Source organism: Anser cygnoides, chromosome 23, assembly GCF_040182565.1.
Source record: "Anser cygnoides isolate HZ-2024a breed goose chromosome 23, Taihu_goose_T2T_genome, whole genome shotgun sequence".
NCBI classification, from domain to species: domain Eukaryota; kingdom Metazoa; phylum Chordata; class Aves; order Anseriformes; family Anatidae; genus Anser; species Anser cygnoides.
This window is the reverse complement of record NC_089895.1, coordinates 1,436,672-1,457,321: the sequence shown is the minus strand read 5'-3', so window position 1 is coordinate 1,457,321 and position 20,650 is coordinate 1,436,672. Positions and strand designations below refer to the sequence as shown.

At 42.0% G+C, this 20,650-nt stretch overlaps 1 protein-coding gene across 2 annotated transcripts in view; it reads left to right on the top strand.

Annotated features, from left to right (window-relative positions):
- IFFO2 (intermediate filament family orphan 2) overlaps positions 1 to 20,650 on the top strand; it is a 43,766-nt gene that overhangs the window by 16,415 nt on the left and 6,701 nt on the right. Inside the window, exons 2-8 of one of the 2 annotated variants that reach the window (XM_048048715.2) lie at positions 9,368 to 9,428; positions 9,728 to 9,823; positions 12,024 to 12,164; positions 13,920 to 14,062; positions 16,713 to 16,833; positions 19,173 to 19,262; positions 19,938 to 20,068. In XM_048048715.2, coding sequence (XP_047904672.2) covers positions 9,368 to 9,428; positions 9,728 to 9,823; positions 12,024 to 12,164; positions 13,920 to 14,062; positions 16,713 to 16,833; positions 19,173 to 19,262; positions 19,938 to 20,068 — 783 coding nt within the window. The remainder of the gene's footprint in view (positions 1 to 9,367; positions 9,429 to 9,727; positions 9,824 to 12,023; positions 12,165 to 13,919; positions 14,063 to 16,712; positions 16,834 to 19,172; positions 19,263 to 19,937; positions 20,069 to 20,650) is intronic. The other variant, XM_066982010.1, reaches the window with a different exon arrangement.

Genomic DNA, 20,650 nt, shown 5'->3' with positions numbered 1-20,650 from the left:
ACTCTCGCACTGAAGTGCTGCTGCAGGTATCCTGGAGGCGCGGAGATGTGGCCCTGGAAGTCCTGCTCACCAGGGGGTCTGCGGACTCGGTGTAGACACGGAGTGCCCTGTTGGGGTAGGGAATAGTAGCTACCTACCCTAACGACAGAGAAGCCTGCTGGAAGTCGATATCCTAGCTAATTTAATGGTTCTGCAGCTCACGTTTCTGATATGTTCCTGATAGCTGTCAGGCTGTCTAAGGACTGATCTTAGTAGCTGAAAATTTTAAGTTAACCGTAAATTTTGTCTTTTTCAGTGGGGAGCAGCTTAGAAGTAGGCTTTCAAGTGGTTCGTCTTCTGCATAGTGTATTTTCCCCCTTGCATCTTCTTACGTCTTTGCCTAATCTGGGGCTATTGGTATTGTTTTTTCCAATTGTTTCGTCCTTACCTTGTGCTCTTGGCTTCTTTTCCTTTTTTATACAGAGGAAATGCTTATGCCCTTGCCCACCCCCCTAGGAAAGCTAGCTCACAAGCTGAGCTTGTAGGCCTTGCATTTTCCTGAATTGTTTTTCTCACAAGGCTCTTTTGTTAGAAACTGAACTGGGCTAGCTTCAGTTACCGCAAAGCTTACTGGAAAATGGAAGGCAGGAAGAGTCCCCACGTTCTCATGTTACTGCACAAATCCCTCTCCCCTTCCTGGGGGTCTGTTATACCAGTGAAAAAAACGCATTTCAGCTGTCAAAAACTGCAATAGAGCCACGCTGCAGAATTACTTGCTCATGCTTAAGACTGGTATATTTGATCAGGGGTTATAAACACTGTCAAGAAGATTTTGACAGGGGTGAAAAATGAATTTAAGCTGCTGATGCCAAGTAGAAAACAGCAAGTGCTGATCCTGCCTGGAACCCCTTGCTGCAGACTGTCTGTGCCCACTCCTCTGCGCAAAGTAAATACAGCTCGATCTGTTCTTCGTTGTGTTTGTGCAGGTCGGTGAGGCACGGATTTGTAGAGCTGTTTGCCGCCCTGGCAAACATAAGAGGAGGATACGGAAAGCAGTGTTTAGTTTACCTGATATAACAGTTAACATATCATGAATTACATCGTGAGCCTTGTTCCAAGAGCTTGCAATCTGCTGGTATCTTATCAGCCAGAGCAGTTTATGACTGACCAGAAATCTCTTTCTGCAGGCTGCAGGAAATGGTTGTGTGCCTATGGTCAGCACACCAGTTAAAGGTGTGGAGAACCCTAGTGATAAATGTGGTTCTAATTATACTCGGATTCTAGCATGTGGATACTTCATAAATAAATACTGAATACACAGAGGCCTTTCGTGGTTTTGCTTCGTGAAGTGTGAAAACTCGGTTCCTCCAGAGCAGTTGCAATTGCCACGTGCCTGGTATGAACTGGAGTAGCAGAACAGCTATGCAGAAATGTAAAGATGCTATAAGATCGCATGGAAAAAAAAAATTACCTAATGAGGTTTATTCTGGGAGGGTGTAATCCTGGCCATTGTTGATAGGTGTGGTTGGGAACACTTCTCAGAGGCTTAATGCGTTAGTCAATATTTAAAATCACTTGCAGCTGCAGAATAGGCAGGTCTATGATACAGAGGTTTGGGTTATGTTGTCATGGGTATGATCTTCCTCTTGAGGAGGATTTGAAATGGGTTTTGAGAAGCGAAGAATGGGCAGTACCTGGGGAAGGAGGAAGTTCTACAGAATTTTCCTCTCCAATGAAAGTGACTTGTCTGCTTCTAGAAGTTCTGGACTCTCTCCTATGGAAGGGGTTAGCAGCTAGGATGCTGATTAGATTACAAACGCAAGGGAAAACAAGACTTCTCTGCGTGACACTTGTCCAATTCAGAATTCAAACACCTTTGAGAGTGAGTCAAAGAGTCTGGCTTGGCTTAAAGAGAAAGCTGGGCAGCAGTGAGCTAGATACCCTTACCTGTTTTATGCTATTTCTTCATCCACATACAGTGGAAAAAAAGTTCATAATTTCTTTTGAGGAAGAAGCATTTCAAGTGCATTTGCTATTAAGTGATGTAGAAATAAACTACCAACATTAGTGGCCTTGGATGCATTGGTAAATGGCAGACCTTCAAGGATTATTTTTTTCCTTTAGGGAGTTTTTTTGCACAGCATAGTGCAAATAGTGCAAAATAGTGCAAATACCTTTGTAAGGACAGGAGATCTCTATAGGTGCTTTCTCTGTCAGGCAGTTGTGAAATATTGTGAAAACAACTGACAGCAGCCTCACATGCTGTATTAGACCTATTTCGAATAAGTATCTTGTGTCTGTGTTGATGGGCTTCTGTGTTTGAGGCTGGGTGCAGGTATCAAAAGATACCTTAGATTGAAAACTGCTCTTTCAGTTCAGTGTTTGCAAGAATATGCCACGCAGAAGCGTGTGTCTTGTAGCTATGTAGCTTAAAATGTATTTAATGTTGCTATGAAGATGGCACGATTACACGTAGATCCTCCTAATGTATTAAAAGCGCCATTATTTGCTCTCTGAAGGAATGCAGGCACGGCTGTTGCTTCTGCTTGAAGTTGTTAATCCCTTTTGACGTTATGCATGGCTTAATGAACTTACAGATGATATTTATTGTGGTTCTATTAAAAGTCTTGATCATCATTCCAGGTGAGTGTAATCAGAAGGTATAATTATGCAGTGTTTTCCTGTAGAGTAAGTTCTTTCAGTAATTCCCTTCACAAGAAATTGCTGTTGTTCAAAGCCCTGCATGCTGTTTTAAGTAGAGCATGAGTCTCGAACAGAGCTTTGATATTAACCTTTTCTTTGTAGTGAACCCCCTGAGTTTTAGCAGCATGAAGGGCATGAGTTCTGCTACACAGTGAATTTACCTGTACAATCTAGACCATTGCTACAGGTTTGAGGATACCAGCTTCCCCCCTTACTCTGATGTTTGGGAAATGTGATGCTGCAGTGACAGACTCCTAGCAAGGAGACTCTGAGACTTGTGTGAAGCGGATGCTTTCCTGCTGATTGCAAGCAACAGATGACTTCATTCCAGTGCTGCTGTTGTTTTAGAGCCAGGCTTTAATGGAATCAAGACATTCACATTAAATTAATACGTTTTACATGGAGCCCATCAACTAACATTTAATTTGCTTCAATAAGAAGTCAGGGCATGTGGGATCAAAATGGCCCGTGCTTGGGATAATTTAGGAGAATGCCTGTCTTACAGTACCTTACAAATGCACATGTAATCGAGGTAACGTTTGTTAGTAAGCTAATTGTTCAATGCAACCTTGCACCTAGTTTAGTGCAAAACTGAGAGTGGATGGAAAAATGAACTCTTAAGCCAGGATTCTAAAAGCAGAGAGTGGCGCATTGTTGGCTAGCTTTTTTTCCTTAAAAAAGAAGATAGAAGAAAGCGTAGAAGTTTTTTTTTTTTTTTTAATGAAATCCATCTCGGATGGTTCAGGTTTTCTGAGCTAATGAGAGCATGTAGATGACTATCTGTATTTACAATCCAAGTCTGCTTTCTAGAACGAGGAATGGTTCCATGAGATTATAAATGCGGGTTCTGCTCTTGATTGAGAAACACCATTTGATATCTGGCGAATGGGTAAACAGAGACTGACGCTGCAGCAGGGTTTTAGTATCGTAAAGTTTGTTTGCATCTGTTCAGAAAGTCTTGAATACGATGCTTTCCTCTCCCAAGGTACCACAGTGTGTTCCTCTTAAGCGGTGTGCCCTGCCCAGATTTCTGCCTCTGGCCATTTACAGGATTAGGCTGTGGATCCTTTTGTGTAAGCGTCATAAGTTTGTACTTCTGAGGGGCCGTTAAGTCGATTCAGATGAAATCAGAGTATAATAAGCAGAGTTACAAACTGTAATGTTGATAGTTATTATCTAGGTGCTGGAGAGGGGATTAATGGGCATGTTCCTACAGCCACGCAACGAGAGGCAGCACGTAACTTCTGTGAGTAATCTGGGATGATTACATTGGTTAGGCTTGTGTGTGTGAAGTGTTAAATCTCGTGCCAGCACTGGTGAGCCGTGCAGCACGCCTTGCCATTTGGAGTTCCCATAAACAGCGTATGGGCGTCAGAAAGATCTGAAAGCAGAAAGGAACAAGCGGTGCTGCCACAAAGGAAAGCGAGCACAGAGACGTGTCTCTAAGCGGTGACGGCAGCACCAGGGGTGTAATTACTCGGTCCTGCAATGGGATGGGTGTTTTCTCCATTTCCTTGCAGGTGTGGTGCATCAGAGAATGCATCTTAGGTGCTTCATATCTTAGGGATGAGTAAGGCTGGGTGCATCTCATGCCAAAAATGGAATTGTGGTGTTTTAGCATGCAAGAGAACACAATGATGTTTTTCCCTGAGATGGCACGGTGAGTTCATAGAATCACAGAACCACAGAGTGGTTTGGGTTGGAAGGGACCTTAAAGATCACTTAGTTCCAACCCCCTGCCATGGGCAGGGAGACCTCACGCTACATCAGGTTGCTGAAAGCCCCGTCCAGCATGGCCTTGGGCATTTCCAGGGATGGGGCAGCATTCATAGTCACCAGTAAGTTTTATCTTCATCAACATATTCATCAGTATGTTTGTCTTCAGGAATCATATATTTTCATGAGCATTTTATGGCTGTTGTTCTAATACACCCTTTTGTTCCTGGTGTGGACTTAAGCATTCGAGCAATTTGGTCTTCCTTTCCGTGGCTGCTTTCCTCCCTGCGAACTGATGGGAAGGTGTTCCCTCACAAACAAAGCAGAGTTAAAAGCTTCAAAGTCTATACCTGAGAGAATGGCAGGGGACCATTCATGTTCTTAGACCACTGTAAATGTTTTTTCCTGGTCTTTTTTTTTTGTTAGGCTTCCTTAAGGAAGGATATTTTCAATGAAGGAAATAGTGCAGTTGATACCATCAGGCATAATTAACTATCAGCTAGTCTATTCGTGCCTTTCTGCCTTGAGCAAAAACATATCTGAAGTTGTAGGTTTATATCTGTCATACTTTGTGAGTGTGTTGTCTAAATTATATTGTACTTGCATCTAAAAATCCTGTATTTTTGAAAGAAAATTACTGAACTGCTTTCGGAAAGGCAAATTTCTCAAAAACTTTCTGTCCTAAAGAGGTTTTGTGAATCTACTCCAACGGGGAATTCTCTTCACCAGTGTGTATTATGAAATTTGATTTGGTGATACTGGGAGAGAAGAAGGGACAAAGTTTGTGTTCACTGATGCAGGTATTCAGGAGTGGGATAGCGTCTTGAAGTTGGTTTTGTCAAGAGAGCCTGCTCAGTTTAAATGTGTGAACACTAGGATTGGAAAGTGTTAGAGAAGCTTTTAGGGGATATTCGCGTTCTTGAGATGTCTCCATCTGCTGTCTTCTGTTTAGCAGAAAGCGTTAGTATTGGTGAAACTCATAGCTGCCTTCCAATTCCCGGGGAAACACACAACTTTTTGGTGTGACTCAGATTTACAAGAATAAGGCTTTAAGCAACCTTAAGCGTAGCTGACTATTCACGTGTACTGTTTGTCTAATATCCCCGTAACATAGCTTTTCCCTTTAAAGAGAGCAAACATCCTTTGTTCTCCTCTAAGCTATGAAAGACGCTTACTCTTAATCACAGGACTGCAGAAGTAGTTTGGGGCCCGAAGCTGCGGTGACTGAATGCCGCTGGAATGTAATATGTCACATCTGGTAAGAGGGGAAAAGGTCCGTGACGGCTCAAATGCAGACTAGCCCTTTTTTGGGGGTGGGTGGGTGATGGTTATGACTAAAACATCCTTGTAGGTGGGGAAGACGGAGAAAAGCTTGATTAGACTTGAAATTCGTATTTCTGTTTTCTCTTTCCTTTTAGAAGGAACCGAGAATAAAACAAAACAGAGAAGCTCTGAAGTCCGGTAGATCTGGATGGTGATGTTTACATTTCAGGGTCAGAAAAAAGATTTTGGACGCAGCTGGAAATCATAGCAATTGATGCGTCTGAGCCAAGAAATAAGTGTATGTGAGACAAGCAAGAGCAGCTGTCTATTTGATATCCTGCTGCAAATATATAAGACTGATGGTCTTTAGCCTGTAGCATGCGCAGCCATTTTCTTTTGGGCATCGTAGTCCTCCTTATTCCTGTTACTGCTTCTCCTGTGGCTTTCCAGTGGAGCAGTTGCCTGTCCGTCTGTCCTTGACCTGCTCTCCCTTCAGGTGAAGGGAGCACCAGGCTTCGAGCCCTTCGTGGACATCCTAGGCTGCACACCTAATGCCAGCACTGCTGCTTTTTGCTGAGAATCAGAGGGTACCCGCAGCCTGCTGGGATTAAGCCTTGTGGAAGACCACATCTGCTTTAAAACAGTGACGGAGGAAGATGATGTTGATTAGCATAGAATACTGGGAGAATAACTCAGAGCATGTTGAGTATTAAAAGACGTCAGCGCCATAGTTAGCATCTTCTCGGCAGCCTGCTGACTGACTACTTACTGGAGCATTTGTTGGAGCGTGTAGTAGCAGCAGCTGCCAAGGTCCCTTTTAAAGTCCTGTGTGTTACAGCAAGTAGAGAATGATCATATGAATGAGCAATCTTTTTATTGTCTCACTTGCTTGGAAGTTTAAATAGAGAATTAATCTCCTGTCCCATTGTCACCCTCTGCTTTCCCAGCCTTCTTCCTGTCTTCACTGCAGAGTCTGCTGAGGTTTAAGTGTGAGGAGAAAGTAAGGCTGACGTTTTCAGCTGTTAAATGATGTAAGTCAGCTCTGGTGGGTGGGAAAAATGTGTTCTGAGGTTTACAATGTGATATTAATGATTAGCAGGACCCTTATTATCAGTCCAGCATGAATTCTTTTCTTCTGCCAGGCGTGAACTTTTTGGTTACAAATGACCCGATTGTTCCTATAATTGAGAGAAACAGAACCCAGAGCAAAGTTGGGGGCTGGGGTGTTGTGGTGTGTGTAAAGAAGGCAGCCTTTTCCTCTCTGAGTCTGGCAGAAGGGAATTAGGGCTGTAAATCACCGTTCTGTGAAACGCACTTTAACTGGCACAAAGAGAAGAAATGGAACTACTGGAATTCTTGCAGGATGAGGAAGGTTAGTCTGAGCAGACTTTGAGATGCGTAATTTTGGCAGCTGCCCAGAACGGCTGAACTGCTAGGGAGGAATGCTAATCCTTTTTGCTAGCTTTTTGGCGTAGTCAGTAAAAATACGCAAATAGGTCTTCCAAAAATACATCCCTCTCTGCAGAACGCACAGTGTACTGTAGGAATGCAAATAATACAGCAGGATAACCTGAATGCAGCTGGTATTCCTGATTTCAGCAGTTAAAGCCTTGAGAAGCAGCAGCATATCAGTTCTTGCAATGTCTGCTTTGCCTTGCATCCACAAATGACAGCCTGCTGGCAGGAAGACCAGAAGGAATGATTAAAGCCATGCAACACTCCTTCTGTAACAGAAGGAGGTTATCTTACAGATTGCGAACCTAATTGACTACTTTAATTAATTTCACCTTCTTGACTTTAATATTAAATCTGAAAAGCAAAGTTACTATTTTTACGGGAACGTACATGTAATTAGTAGTCAGAAAAACAAATAGGTTATGGAAATACAAGCTAAAACATTTGATGACAAATGCAAATTTCAGCCTAAATATTTTACTCTGCTTGGCAGCAAATCCTTGCCGGTAGAAATATGCACAAGTCTTGCTGCATAAATCAAACTTTGGTTGTACACTGGAGGGCTCACGCTGTTTTGCTGGCTATTCCTGCAGCACAATAGCAGGAAGGAGCGGATGTAGCCAGCATGTCATCTTGGCGCTGCGCTCCACGGTGCTACTGCATTGAGATGTAACCCGTTCAGGTGCCTCTGCTGGTGCCTGAAGACAGCAAAGTGCAACGCCACCACGGCTGCCTGCAGCCCGTACTGCTGAAACGGTCCTCCCCGGCTTCCATTTCAGATGGGATTAGACTTCCGAGGCAGAGATGTATTGAGTAGTGTGACGTTTATGTATGCAGCTACCTCCGTGGGAATATCCTGCAATCTAGCTGTCACCAGGTCTCTTTGTGAATTTGTAAATATGCTGAAATGATGTGTTGTGGCAGATTTAACCTTGCAGCCTAGCATTTTCGAGAATGATTTAATAGTTTTTTGGTCCCATGGTTTGCCATTTTCAGTTAAGGTACATAAAAAAAAAAAAAAACCCTGGAAGTAGCAACAGAAATAATTATGATGGTACTTAGGCATTATGCTCACAGGAGTGTTTTTAATTGTGTGGTATCCAATATTTACTGGATTATTGAAAGCAAATGTCTTGATGGCAGCTGTCAGCCCAAGTTTCCAGGTAGGCTTTCAGATCCCCGGGCTTTGCCAAGGGATTTGAGGAGTAGACACATTTGAGCAGACGGTGTGACCTGCTCGTCAGGATGGCTTCCTGAACGGACACTTCAAAAGGCTTCGCAGACTAAGTCATCAGGCCCTGGTTCCCCTCCGCTGCCAGTGCCAAAATCATGCTTCTGCTCAACTATAAAAAGGAACGGTGGCCTTCCTGGGAGAATGCCGAATTGCTTGGTGAAGTTACTGTTTGGGTTTTTGTTTCTTGGTTGTCTGGTGTGTTAAATGTTTCAGACAAACTTTTTCCAGGGGTATAATTCATATTGTTATAATAGACTGGGCAGGTCTCCTGTGGCACTACTATTTATTTCAGCAAGTGGCATGCATTTTACTTTTTTTTTCCCCTGAGCTCAAACCATGTTCATATGTATGAATGTGTGTAGTCACATTTTCAAGAACTTTGTGTTTGAGTTAGCAAAACGCAGTATTTGACAATAAATATCTTTTGAAAGATTTTTGTGCTTGAAGAGAGGAACTGCCAGCTATTTCTGTACTTAATCCAATAATATGCTCAAACGTAATGATGCTTGTAGTATAAGGTTTAGTCGTACAGTTTGTAACTGTGTAATTCCTTTCCTCATACCCTCTCAGTACTGTGAGTGAGTGTATATAGATCCTGCATTCAAAGATACTTGTAGTGCTGGGAAATGGCTGAGGTGAGTAGGTTCCTGAGGATTTTGATGCAGAAGGCACGCAAATGTTGAAATGGATTGGACTGAACGGGTAAATAGTGAGACTGTTGATTTGGGTAACTTAACTTCAAGTGCCTCCCATTGCACTGAAAATTTCCCACCTGATTTGCAACCAGATATTGCACGGAAGAGCAGGAAGGGCACTGATCCCAGTGAGAGCTGATTTCACTTAAACTTTTTTATAGACTTATGTTCCTGGTTTGAGGGTGTACAAGTGAGGGGAACCATCTGCTTGATGTTTGAAATAACTGTCATCATCCTACCGCTATCAGAAGACTTGTGATTTGGAAAAAATATATTTTTCTTCATAGTTAACGCTCCATCTGCTGCAAATCTTCTCTTTCAGATGGGAAGAGGAACTGACAAGAAGAATGAGTCTGGAATCTATGGTGGAAACCTTGCGGGAGGTAAGTTTTGCGTAGTAGGTATTGAATGGTGTAGGCTTTCTCCGCGCCTGTTATGCCATTAATCGCTGGAAAAGAAGTTGTCTTTCGGTTAAAAGCCCCTCTTCTAGTCACAGCAGCTGAATGCCTTGCTGTATGCTAGAGAACAGTGCTAATGTTTGGAAGCTGAAGCAGGAAGGTGCTGACTTTTCTGACGGAGTGAGATGAGGGGGCTGACGTGCCTTATCGGTCCTCCTGAGGTTAAGTGAGGAGGCATATGTTGCCCTGTGGCCTCTTAGTTCTGTGTGTGCTTTCTCTTGCAGGAGGCACAGGAAGCGGAAGCTCTCCAGGAGGAGTTAAATGAAAAGATTGAGAGACTGAAAGCAGAACTTGTGGTCTTTAAGGGTCTGATGAGTGATGTAAGTATACTGGAGAGCAGAGTGGCCACCTCCCCACTGCCTTTGTGAAATGTGTGTGTCATGCAAATGGCTTCATTCATAAAAAAAAGTTACGGTCTTAGTGAGTGCTGCTTTGTAGTTAGTATTATGGCTGCCTTTACGATCTAATGCATCAGACAGATCACCCTTCCCCCTGCTTCCTGTCTGGTCTGTGTAGAGATGCATTAACTTGCTGCTTAGCCCATAACCTGGACTCTTCCCTCCCTCCCCCATTCTCCACTGCTGGCGATGCTGGCATTCAAATCTGCAGCCATGGGAAAAAAGATAGAGAACTCAGAGGTTAGGGGAAAGGGTTCAGTCACCATGCAGCACGACGTACTTCCAACGAGAGGGATTTTGCTCTGAAACGTGCAGAGGAGTAATGTCGAAAAGGAATGCTATGTGTGTGTTCCTACTCCCTTCATGAAAGCCCTGAAGAGGTTAACCCAGTATGGTTCAGGTATTTGGATTTTTTCCAGTGCTGTGTCAGCCTAAGTTTTGAGAGAAAAATTAAAAAAAAAAAAAAAATCTCAGGAATTTCCTCATGCCTTGTTTGATACTGACTTTCCTTCACAGCTGGGGGATGTTTTAGGCCATTACTGCGTAATTTTGTCTTGCATTTACATACTGATCCTGTACTCGTGCGGATATCTGGAAAGATAAACTAGGTGAACATTAAGTAAGGTGGCTTTCTCTGTAAGACTGAAGTAGTGTGCTGATGCCAGTTGTCTAATGAAGATGTCCTATTATGCATACTTATTCAGTAATTTTGTTTAGAACTGCTTCCTCCGGTCTTTACATAAGCTTGCAGAACCTGCTCCCTCATGTCAAACATATTCTCTCAGGGCCACTAGATCTGTTCATGTGAAATTCGGCAATTAGCTGTCTCTTCTTCTGATGTTTAATCAAGAATAGGTATGCTTGGTTAGAGGCAGTGTGAAAAGGAGAATCTTGTTAGGGCTGCATAGCTTATAACTTTCTCACTAAGGGAGAAATGTTCGGTGTGTACAGAAGGGTGGCGGTGAATGCAGAGAAAGCATGCTGTGGGCTTTGCACATGCTGCAAGGTGGAAGAGAGCCTAAGGAAAGCAGCGAGAATACTTTTTTTGAATCCCACCGTGTAAATATTTAGAGCAGGGAAACACAAAACATTGGCATGTGCCTCCTACCTTCCCGTTGATAAGAATCACTGCTACTTATTCAGTTGATAATACTGTGTTTAGAGAGCGGCGTTGTTTATAGCCTCCTTTTCTTCAACCTGCTTGGAAAATAAAAACCTCCCAAAGTTGTCCAAAGGAGGTTGACAGAAGCCAGAGAAGAACCCTGTCTAATATTTTAAAACAAAGAAAAGCAAAACCAAACTTTCTCGGTGGAAAGGGGATTTGGTATTTAGGAATGCTTTGCAAAGAGGTTTTCTGGTCTAGCTGTTGAAGTGGTGCTTTCCAACAGAGTGAGTTCTGTTTAGGCTGGACATCTATGCTTTTCACAGAATTATGTGCCTTCATGTGGCTGCAGGAGTACTTACTGTCTGAGTAGGAGTATCTCTTACAAATTACGTTTATAATGACTGCCCAGAGTGAAGCAGAACAAAACGCTTTTCGTGTAGAATTTTTGCCAGGCTGCAAGTCAGGTTAATGCCAAACTGGATATTGTTTTCTGTGTCACAAGCTTTTGCGGATCTCTCTAGATCCGGTCTCGATGTTATGTTTCATGGTAGGTGTGAAGTTGTTGTGTTTTGGAAGCAACTGGATTGTTTTGAAAGCAACTTCTCCTTGCAGGCATAGTTTTTTTCTGTCTGAGGCTGTGGGAGTATGGAGTACTCACCAGGTTTTAGACTTTTCTTTTCAACACATGCTCAGCAGGGTTTTATTTATCTCCTCCATTTTTGAAGCTATATTGACCCATAGAAAAGTTCACTTTCGCCATACGTAGAAGTTGTTTTGGGGCGGGTATAGGTTTTTCTGTGGCAAATCACTGAGCTGAAATTTTACTGGAAATGGATATGAACATTAATTCTTAGCTGTCTAGTCTATTTAGACTGTCCATGTACTGCCTTTCCTGGAGAACGAGACGTGATATTGTTTAAGAATGGTATGCCCTGGGGTTAGAGAGATACTATGGGGTATCTCTGCTTTCCTGAACTGTATAATAATAGAAGATAATCACTGCTGTCCTTCCTGCAGCCCATGACAGACCTGGACACAAAGATTCAAGAAAAGGCCATGAAGGTGGACATGGACATCTGTCGGCGAATCGATATCACAGCCAAGCTGTGTGATGTAGCGCAGCAGCGCAACTCTGAAGACGTTTCCAAGATATTCCAGGTGATTAGGCTGTGAATTTTCCATAGGATAGGACAAGTAGTAACGGGTCAAGAGGGAGCAGTGTTGAGAAGTATGGTCCAGGTCACTTGCTTTTTTTTTCTTTTTTTTTTTTAAATTTCTTTGTATAGATATGTTTTCTTCTTTCTCGGTGTTGGAGTGTAGCTCTCTTCTGCAGAAGCTGCTGTAGTATTACAAGCACAAAATTTAGAGAGTTTAAAAAAAATAAATATCAGGATCTCTAAGATACATTGTTAGTCTGATCCTACCCTGCAATGAATGCAGGGGGGGAAAAAGCATTCCAGGGCCTAGGTTTGTATAAATGGCTTCCTCTTCGTAAATGAGAGGTGTTAAGCTTGCAGAACTGTCATCTGAATGTTCTTATTTCTGGCTCAAGCTCCACAGCCAGAAATAACGCTTCTGTGGTGGTGAGTTACGACTGCTTTGTGAGACCAGAAACTCTAGTTGCTTTCCTTGAGCTCCTTGGTGCTAGTAGGAAAAGTCATTTAATTTTCTCCTGAAGTAAGCAGTTACAGCTCTGTGTAGAGCAAACCTGTAACTCCCAATGCAGTTTGTCTTGTGTCATACTTGCACTATCAATGTGATTAACCCAGCTTCCTTCCACTTTGGTCGAAGTGTTGTGTTCAGTCTCTGAATAAGTCCAATGCTTTTCTCTGTATAGTGATGCCATACAGTGTGCTAAATGCCATACCAAAACACTGTAAATACGCTTGTGGTCTCCACTGGTTGTGCGTTTTGGCTGTGGCGAAGCTGCCTAAATGTTTGGAGGCTTTTTTCAAAAAGCCGGAAAGATCCAAATCTCCTGTCTGGAGACAATTTTTCTAGCACATTGAGCCACTGCTTTGTGCCAGTGGTTCCTTCTTGTGTCTGAGTAGAATTGCTCTGTCTTTCTGCTCAAAGGTAACTGCAAAGTGCGCTTTTGGTCAAGCATGCAGTGGTTAAAATGATCAGCAGGCAAGGAGAACAATACCAATACCAATAAGGGATGGCTCACATACCAGTTAGAGGAAAAGCTACAGTAGGCTGGGAGCAGGCTGTGTGTTTGTGACTGGTACCATCTGTAAACTTCTGTGAATATCTTACGTTAACAATCCTCAGCTGAAGAAACGATCCTCTGTGCCCTGTGCAGGGCTGTCCCTTGAATTCTCTGCACATCTGCAGATTTCATTTCCTTTGAGGTCGTCCAGGAATTTTCATGGTTCAGTTAATCCTTCTTCTCACTCTGAAGACTAGCGGTCTGGCTCTGCTTATGGGGTGGGAGTGACCCTGAAATAAAGACTATCCAAAAAGGTTTCTTGTCTGTTCTTCATGGTTGTTCAGCATGGGAGCAACAGCCTGTGGTGGTGGCAGGAGAGGGAGAGTTCTGTCATTGCTCTCAAGCCTGCTGCCTGGGCGCTCCTGCCAGCTTATGCTTTTACCCTGTATCATTCTAACCTCTGCATGTTCTCTGGTAGGTTGTAGACTGTTGTTAGTGAACAGACAGATGTCTGTAGAGCGCTGGCAGCCTGCAGCTTGCTTTGCTCTTTGCCATTTTTGAACTGCTTTCTTGTGCTCTATGTTCACCACTCACTAACGGATGCAATTCCTTTCTCGAATACGTGCTATCCCTGAATTGCCTGGGAGCTGATGAGCAGTTATATTCACCCAAATGTAATGCCTCTCCTTTTTTTTATTTCCGCCACTCATGGCGCAGCATCTCCAATGAGCCTTCAGTTACTACTCTTCTCTTCAATTAAGGTGGCTTCCAAGAAGAAAGAACGAAAACTTGCGTCTGACGACGACCTCTCTGAACAGGATGCAGACAATGGCAGGTTCTCTGACGATGAGGTCAGCTGCTCTTTGAACATCACGGATGAAATGAAGCGTATGTTTAATCAGCTGTGAGTATTGTGGAGAACGTGGGGAAAACTGTCTGAAATGCAGACAATCCCAGAACTCGAGTTGTTTCTGTAGGCTTTTTTGTAGAAACTTTTTTCTACCCCCCAGTATTCTCTGTGAGTTGAGCCTGAACTGTCAGCATTGTTCGTACTCAAAAGTTTACTAGAAGTTCAAATAAAATTACCAGACTGATTTTTTTTTTTTATTCCTCCCTTAGGTAGGGAGAGCTATAGAGAATATAAAAATTAATAAGACTTGATGTTTATACATTGTTAGCTGCTAACTAGCAAAAGATGAAGCATTTAAAGAAAAAGGTACAAAACTTGAGTCTGTATTTGCTGTATGTTTGGCTAAATATTCATTTTTAGAGTTTTAGAATGCATCCAGCCCAAAAAGCAGCAAGATTCTATTTGGCAATGTTGTAACTGTAAGCTCAATTCAAAACTAGTTCGAACTTCTCTGAGAAGTTCATGATTTTTTTCAATTCAGCTGCAGGCAAATGGCAGTGCTGGATGTGTCCAGAAGATCAGTTGTAGCAGTGGATGACAGTTTATAGATTCCAAGAAATGTCAGTGTTGTAAACCTTGCTGTAAGGTCTCTTCTCCTGGATTGGAAGAATCTCAATTTATTTTGCCTAAAGTTTTACCCAGAATGGGAGTGTTAGGAAGCTTGTGGCAGCCAAGAAGAGGCTCTCTGCGCCTTGCTGTTACAGAAAGCAATTAAGGAAGCTAGCTGGTGGTATGCCCTACTGTTCTCCTGTTTGAGAAATGATGAAGATGGCCACAGGCTAGTCAGAGTTCTGAGGGTCTCTGCCACTTTCTTTTGGCAAAGGGAGCCCCAGCCAGTGCCTTAGGTCTGATTTCTGTGGCATTTGAATGTGTCTCTCGTCTGCCAACTTCTGCAGTGACTGTGCTGGGAGAGGAAAGAATTCCCAGTGCTTTCCCGCACAACATAGGACAGTATTTAATGTGTAGGAGCATACGAGACGTTCTCTAAGGAGCACTAGATCCTGTTGTCAGCTGTTGCCCAACTCTGGTTTCAGGCCATTCGTCCCTTTTCCCTCTATTTCACATGTTTTGCCCAAATGATGTAGGTAATTCTTCATGTCAAGACTTTTGTTTTAGATGTCCTAGCACTTATTCAGGGTAATAAATGCAGATTTTTAACTTCTTCACTGTTAAAATTCAGTGTGACAGCACATAGAGTATAGATCTTTTAGAAAAGCAAGAGACTGAAGTTTAGTCACTAGGTTGGTAATGTATTTAATTTTTAGTTTTGCTTTTAAACCTGTCCTGTCATACCTAGTTTTTATTGGTCCTTCTAGTGCCATGCTTCTCTCTTGGTCTATTTGGCATGTAGTGCCGCAGGAATTTTATTGGTACGTTCAAATAGGGTTGATCTGGAACAATGTTTGTGGCTTATCGAAAAAAGCATGCTTCTAAGTAATTCTGGGTTTTGGGTCTTTGTCATGTAGAAGGTAGTTATAAATAGCTGGCCTGGTGAACAGAAACCAGATGCAACTTGGATCTGTAATGATGACCTTAACCTGTAAGCGTCAAGCAGTAAAAAGTCAAAATGCAGTCAGTGTTGAACAAAGTGTCTGAAAAAAGCAGCAGTCAGAACCGTGAGTCTGCACTCTGACAAGGCTAGTTCTTGCAAAAAGGAACTGATTTGAAGAAATTGAATTGCAAAAGGCAGAATCATATGTGTCCAAAATCTTTATCTTATTATTTTGTGAAGTTGTGTTTAGACAACTAGACTTACCTCTCTTGCCAAGCTCTTCAGCCTCCTAAAGATGATGTTGGACTCAGCTTCCTGACTGAGATGTTATCTGCTTAAAAGGAAATGAACTAAAGAAACAAAAATGCATCAGTCAGAAATTAGCAGACTACTGCTGCAAGCAACTTCAGATTTTTGTCAGACCTCCTTAACAAGGACAAGAAGCAGCTACTAGTGTTTCTCCAATCTGCTGTTCAAACCAAGAGGGACTTGAGTGCCTTCTGAAACTTTTTCCTTTATTGCACAACTAACTGTACTAAAGGAGCTTGACCAAATAACAGTGTTAAAGGTCACCTCTGCTACTGGTTCTTCTCAGTCTTAAGTGGCTTTAGTGGTATCTTTTGTTGTTCAATTCAATAATATGTACTTAACGTTCACTTGCGCATCGTTTTGGGGTTCAGCTTTTTCTTAGTTATTTTTCAAACTGATGTTTGTAAGTGCTGCAGTGAAAATCATTGGCTAAACTTCAGCATGAAAATCAGCAGGGAGTCTACTAGTGGCTGTTTCCTGTGTAATTCCCCAAACTGTGGTCGGGTTCCTTTTTCCCATGTATAAAAAGAATAGATTAAAACGCTTTTGTGGTTTTTGCAAACAAGGGAAACTAACGAGCAGCACCATCTGGAGGACAGAACTAGCAACGGGGAATGCTAACAAGGATCTCTCTTATTCTGCTTTGGAGTGGCAAAGAGCCCGGGAGTAAGGGACTTTCAGACAGTGGCAAAGCCTGTTTTTAAAATATTTCATGACTTTCAGCTGCTTTGTCTTCTCTATTCAGTTCTTGTAACTCCTTTTTTCTTCTAGAACGTTAAACGAAGCACTGAAGGGGTAGGACTGGAGCTGTTTACCCTAATGCTTTTTCTGTTGCCTTAACAGTCGTGAGACATTTGATTTTGATGATGACTGTGATAGTTTAACGTGGGAGGAGAATGAGGAAACATTGCTTCTTTGGGAAGACTTCACAAACTGCAATCCTTCAATTGACCTCCAAGGAGAGGTGAGTTTGTTTCAGTTTCTTCTCAAATTGTTCTGTTAAAAAATTGTATCCCTCAGCTGCTCTTTTAGCCCTTTGAGCCTTTAGATCTTTGACTGGTGATCTAGTCTGCTGTGAAAACTTGCTTTAATTTTAAAATCCTTTTAGTGCTTTCTCTCTGGTTGCTTTTCAGTCTGTGCAATGAGTTTATTTACCAACCTTAATTTCTTCTGCTTCTTCAAACCGAGTATTTAGAAATGGCAAGTGTCAAAAGATCTAAGGCATCTAGCTGTTGTAGGATCATCATGCGATCTGTCACCCTGAGCAGTGGGTTATCTAAAGCCCTATATCTTCCATAGAGCATCTTGCTTTCTCCGTAGATGATCATTCACACTTTAACTGTCAAAATGTCACACATGGTGTGCATGGTATTGCACCTCCTTTCGTGTGGGGAGAAAAATAAACTTAGCGTGGTCTGTGTGTGATCATAAAGTACATACAGCCTGTCGCAAACAAAGAAGCTGTGGCTGCAGGACTGCGTAAGGCCCTAGGGAACTTCTGAATCTTGTGCTTCCATCTTTCCAGTCAAAAGGAATCTCCTGATGCTGGTGGATAATAAACAGCTTGCTTTTAATCCTTAAGATCCTACACAAAGTAAGCTAATGGCTGCATGCTGCCTCATTCAGTGACTCCTGAGCCTTTTTAAGCAGGCCTAAAGAGAGATTGAAATGGCAAGGTCTGGCTTTGTGCAGGCAGTCTTAAATGCGATGCTATTATTGCATTACTGAGCAGCATGACAGCAGTAGGTAGGCAATAATCCTACCTTCTCCCATCATTGATACAGTATAAAGATGCTGAAGCAGCAGTCTCCTGAATATTGTCTTGTGTTGACTGCCAGGGGTGTGTTAATTTACATCTTCCCATTTGTGTATCATCTGGCATACCCTGAAACTGCGAAGATTATTTAAAAGTGCTAGGACTGCAGAAAGCAGCATACTTAGCTGTATGTCATCTTTTGAGCAGGGAGAGTGGCAGAATGATAATGTGCAGCCATGTGCTGGAATTAGTGACAGATTTATTTGCATATACCCGTGTGTGCACGTTTAAGCACAGCTATCAGAGGAATATTGCCGAACACAGACCTTCCATGCAAAAACTCTAAAGGTTTTAAGAAGCTTAAATCCTTCTAAATGAAAATTATACAAGGAAAGGGTAGATTTGTCTTGTAGATGGAGATTCAGAATAAAGACGGCTCCGTCTGTGCCTGGTCTTTAACATAGTCCTTTACATGCCTGAATCTTCCTTCCGCTGGCTTTATTCCTTTCAAGTTCTTACGTGGTGCTGTAGCCACCTTCTTTTATGACCTTTCTCCTTGAAGCGGTTCTGCATATAAAAGGATAAGTGGAATGATTCTTGTAACTATAGGCTGGTTAGCCTGACGTTGATCCCAGGTATGATCCTGATAGAGCTGCTACAGTTGTGGTCAAAGATTGGTAACAAAATAAATGCTCATCGGTGCAGTTGTGATAAATTTATGTTTTTTGTTGTGTTTTTTTTTTTTTTTTGGAAAAAGGGAGGTAGGTAATAACCTGAAAGAGAATAGTGACATTGTTAAACTGGAAAACAGTCTTCTAGTCTCTTTGTGGCAGCATGAAATAATGCTGTATGTTTTGTAGCCTGGACTGTACTGTGAATCCAAAGTAATGATGACAAGGGAGTTGTTGTCTGACAGGATGCTTCCTTTGGGATGCAGCGTGTTCTTAAGTGCAGTATTTTCCTTGTAAGTGTGTTGGAGTGAGCTTAATTTATCTAGGATTTAAGTAAAGAATTTTAATAGGCATGTAGAGTATGTGTGTGAGATGATGGAGTAAATGCATGTAGAGTATATGTGTGAGATGATGGAAATGGGAAGGTCTGGAGAGTAATAGTATGTAATCAGAAAATAAGAATTCCAGTACGATGCTTTAAGTGGTCAATGCAAAGAAAAAAAATCAAGTTGCATGCCTGGAGAGCAGCAATTACAATCTAATTTAAGCATGATCAGACTGAAAGGTTCAGTAATTGCAGCTTTTTGGTTCTTTGGCATGTATCAGGTATTCGTTTAACTGCTGGAGTCTTGATCTATAGGTTCCTTGATCAGAGAAAATGTCTTCCCTCATATGCCAGTTTTAAGAAGCAGTGTATCCCTTGTCTGCATAACCATGCACTTAAAAACAAAAAAACAAACAAAAAAACCCACCTTTGCATGAAAGAGCATAAGAACTTGGATTTCTGAGTGAGGCTAAATGAGAAAAATCTGTATGCTGCCACTGAATTCCATGTTAGTTTCTTGACAATTCTTTATGTCTCGATTTGCTCTGCAGGAAGAAAACCTGGGAAACTTGATCCATGAAACAGAGTCTTTCTTTAAAACAAGAGACAAGGAATACCAAGAAACAATAGGGCAGATAGAGGTAAGGAAGTGATTCATGACAAAACAAATAATTACTAATGAATAAAAACATGTGAGGTATTCTGGTCCAGGAGGCTTTTATGCATGTGTACACGTGCACAAATGGGAAAGGTGGAATGTGTATCTATATCAAAAAGGCAAAGGTATTTTCCTTAGACACATCCTGGGAGTTTTTTTCTAAATACTGTTCTCTGTACAGCACTAGTGTTAACCAAGCATAAATCTAACTGATGCAGAGGAACCTTTGGAACAAAGAGAATAAATGTGCGCTGTTTTTTCCCCTTTTTGTCTTGCATCCCCACCATCACACTGGGAAATGTTTCACAGGAAATGGCCTCAGAGGTTGCCAGACACAACAGCTGTAGCTTCTCACAGTCTTTGCCTTGTCTAGAATATGTTTTCACTAATTACTGCATGTTGACAAACATAGATGCCAAGCAGCAAAAAAAGAATGTAAGAGCTGTTTAAAAACAGTGTTGCCCTCTGATTAAAATACACTTCGTAAGCTGATGAATGCACTTGTAGCACACGACACTCTGATGTTAAGGGTATGCTGTGCAGGCATTCTGGATTAGATCTGGACAGCTTTATTATCCCCACCAGTGAGTAAAGTTGAGTGAGGCTGGGAGAAGCTGCTAGCAACCCACCTTAGGCTGATCGCTTTCTTTTCTTACAGCTGGAATTGGCCACTGCCAAGAGTGACATGAACCGCCACCTTCATGAATATATGGAAATGTGTAGTATGAAAAGGGGCCTGGATGTACAAATGGAAACCTGTCGTAGGCTTATCAAAGGTTCAGCTGACAGGTAGTAAGATATTACCACGCTGCCTGGGGTGTCCTTCAAGAATTTATTTTGCTCTTGTTTCCTGTCAAGGTGTTTAAAAGCAATAGCATAATTATGTCCTAAAGCTTTGTCCTTTAGATAATCTCGTCTTGTTCAGGTACAAATGCCAGTCTTCAGTAGATCCCTGCAGCAGTGTATGATTTTCTATGCTCAGTAACAGTTTAAGGATTCAGCAGCTATTGTCACCGGTAGTACTGGCAGTATAAATGGAGTCATCTCTTCTCTATTTGTGATGGATGGTTGTTCTTAATGTCATAGATCTAGAACTCTTTAAAAAGACCAAAAAAAAAGTCTTGACTAGACTTGTATGAAGAACATGTTTTTTCATCTTGTGTGTGGAACCCATGCTTTTTATACTATGAGGGATTTCTTGTGCATCTTGCTCACCCACAGTACCCATCCTGGCTTTAAAAAAAAAAAAAAAGAAAGAAAAAAAAACATTTTTGAGTTTTCAAGAGTGTATGTACCGTAGATGATCAAGGTTTCTGTAGGAGGATATTTGTTGGACTTAATTTCCGTTTCCCCGTCTGTAAAGATAGGACA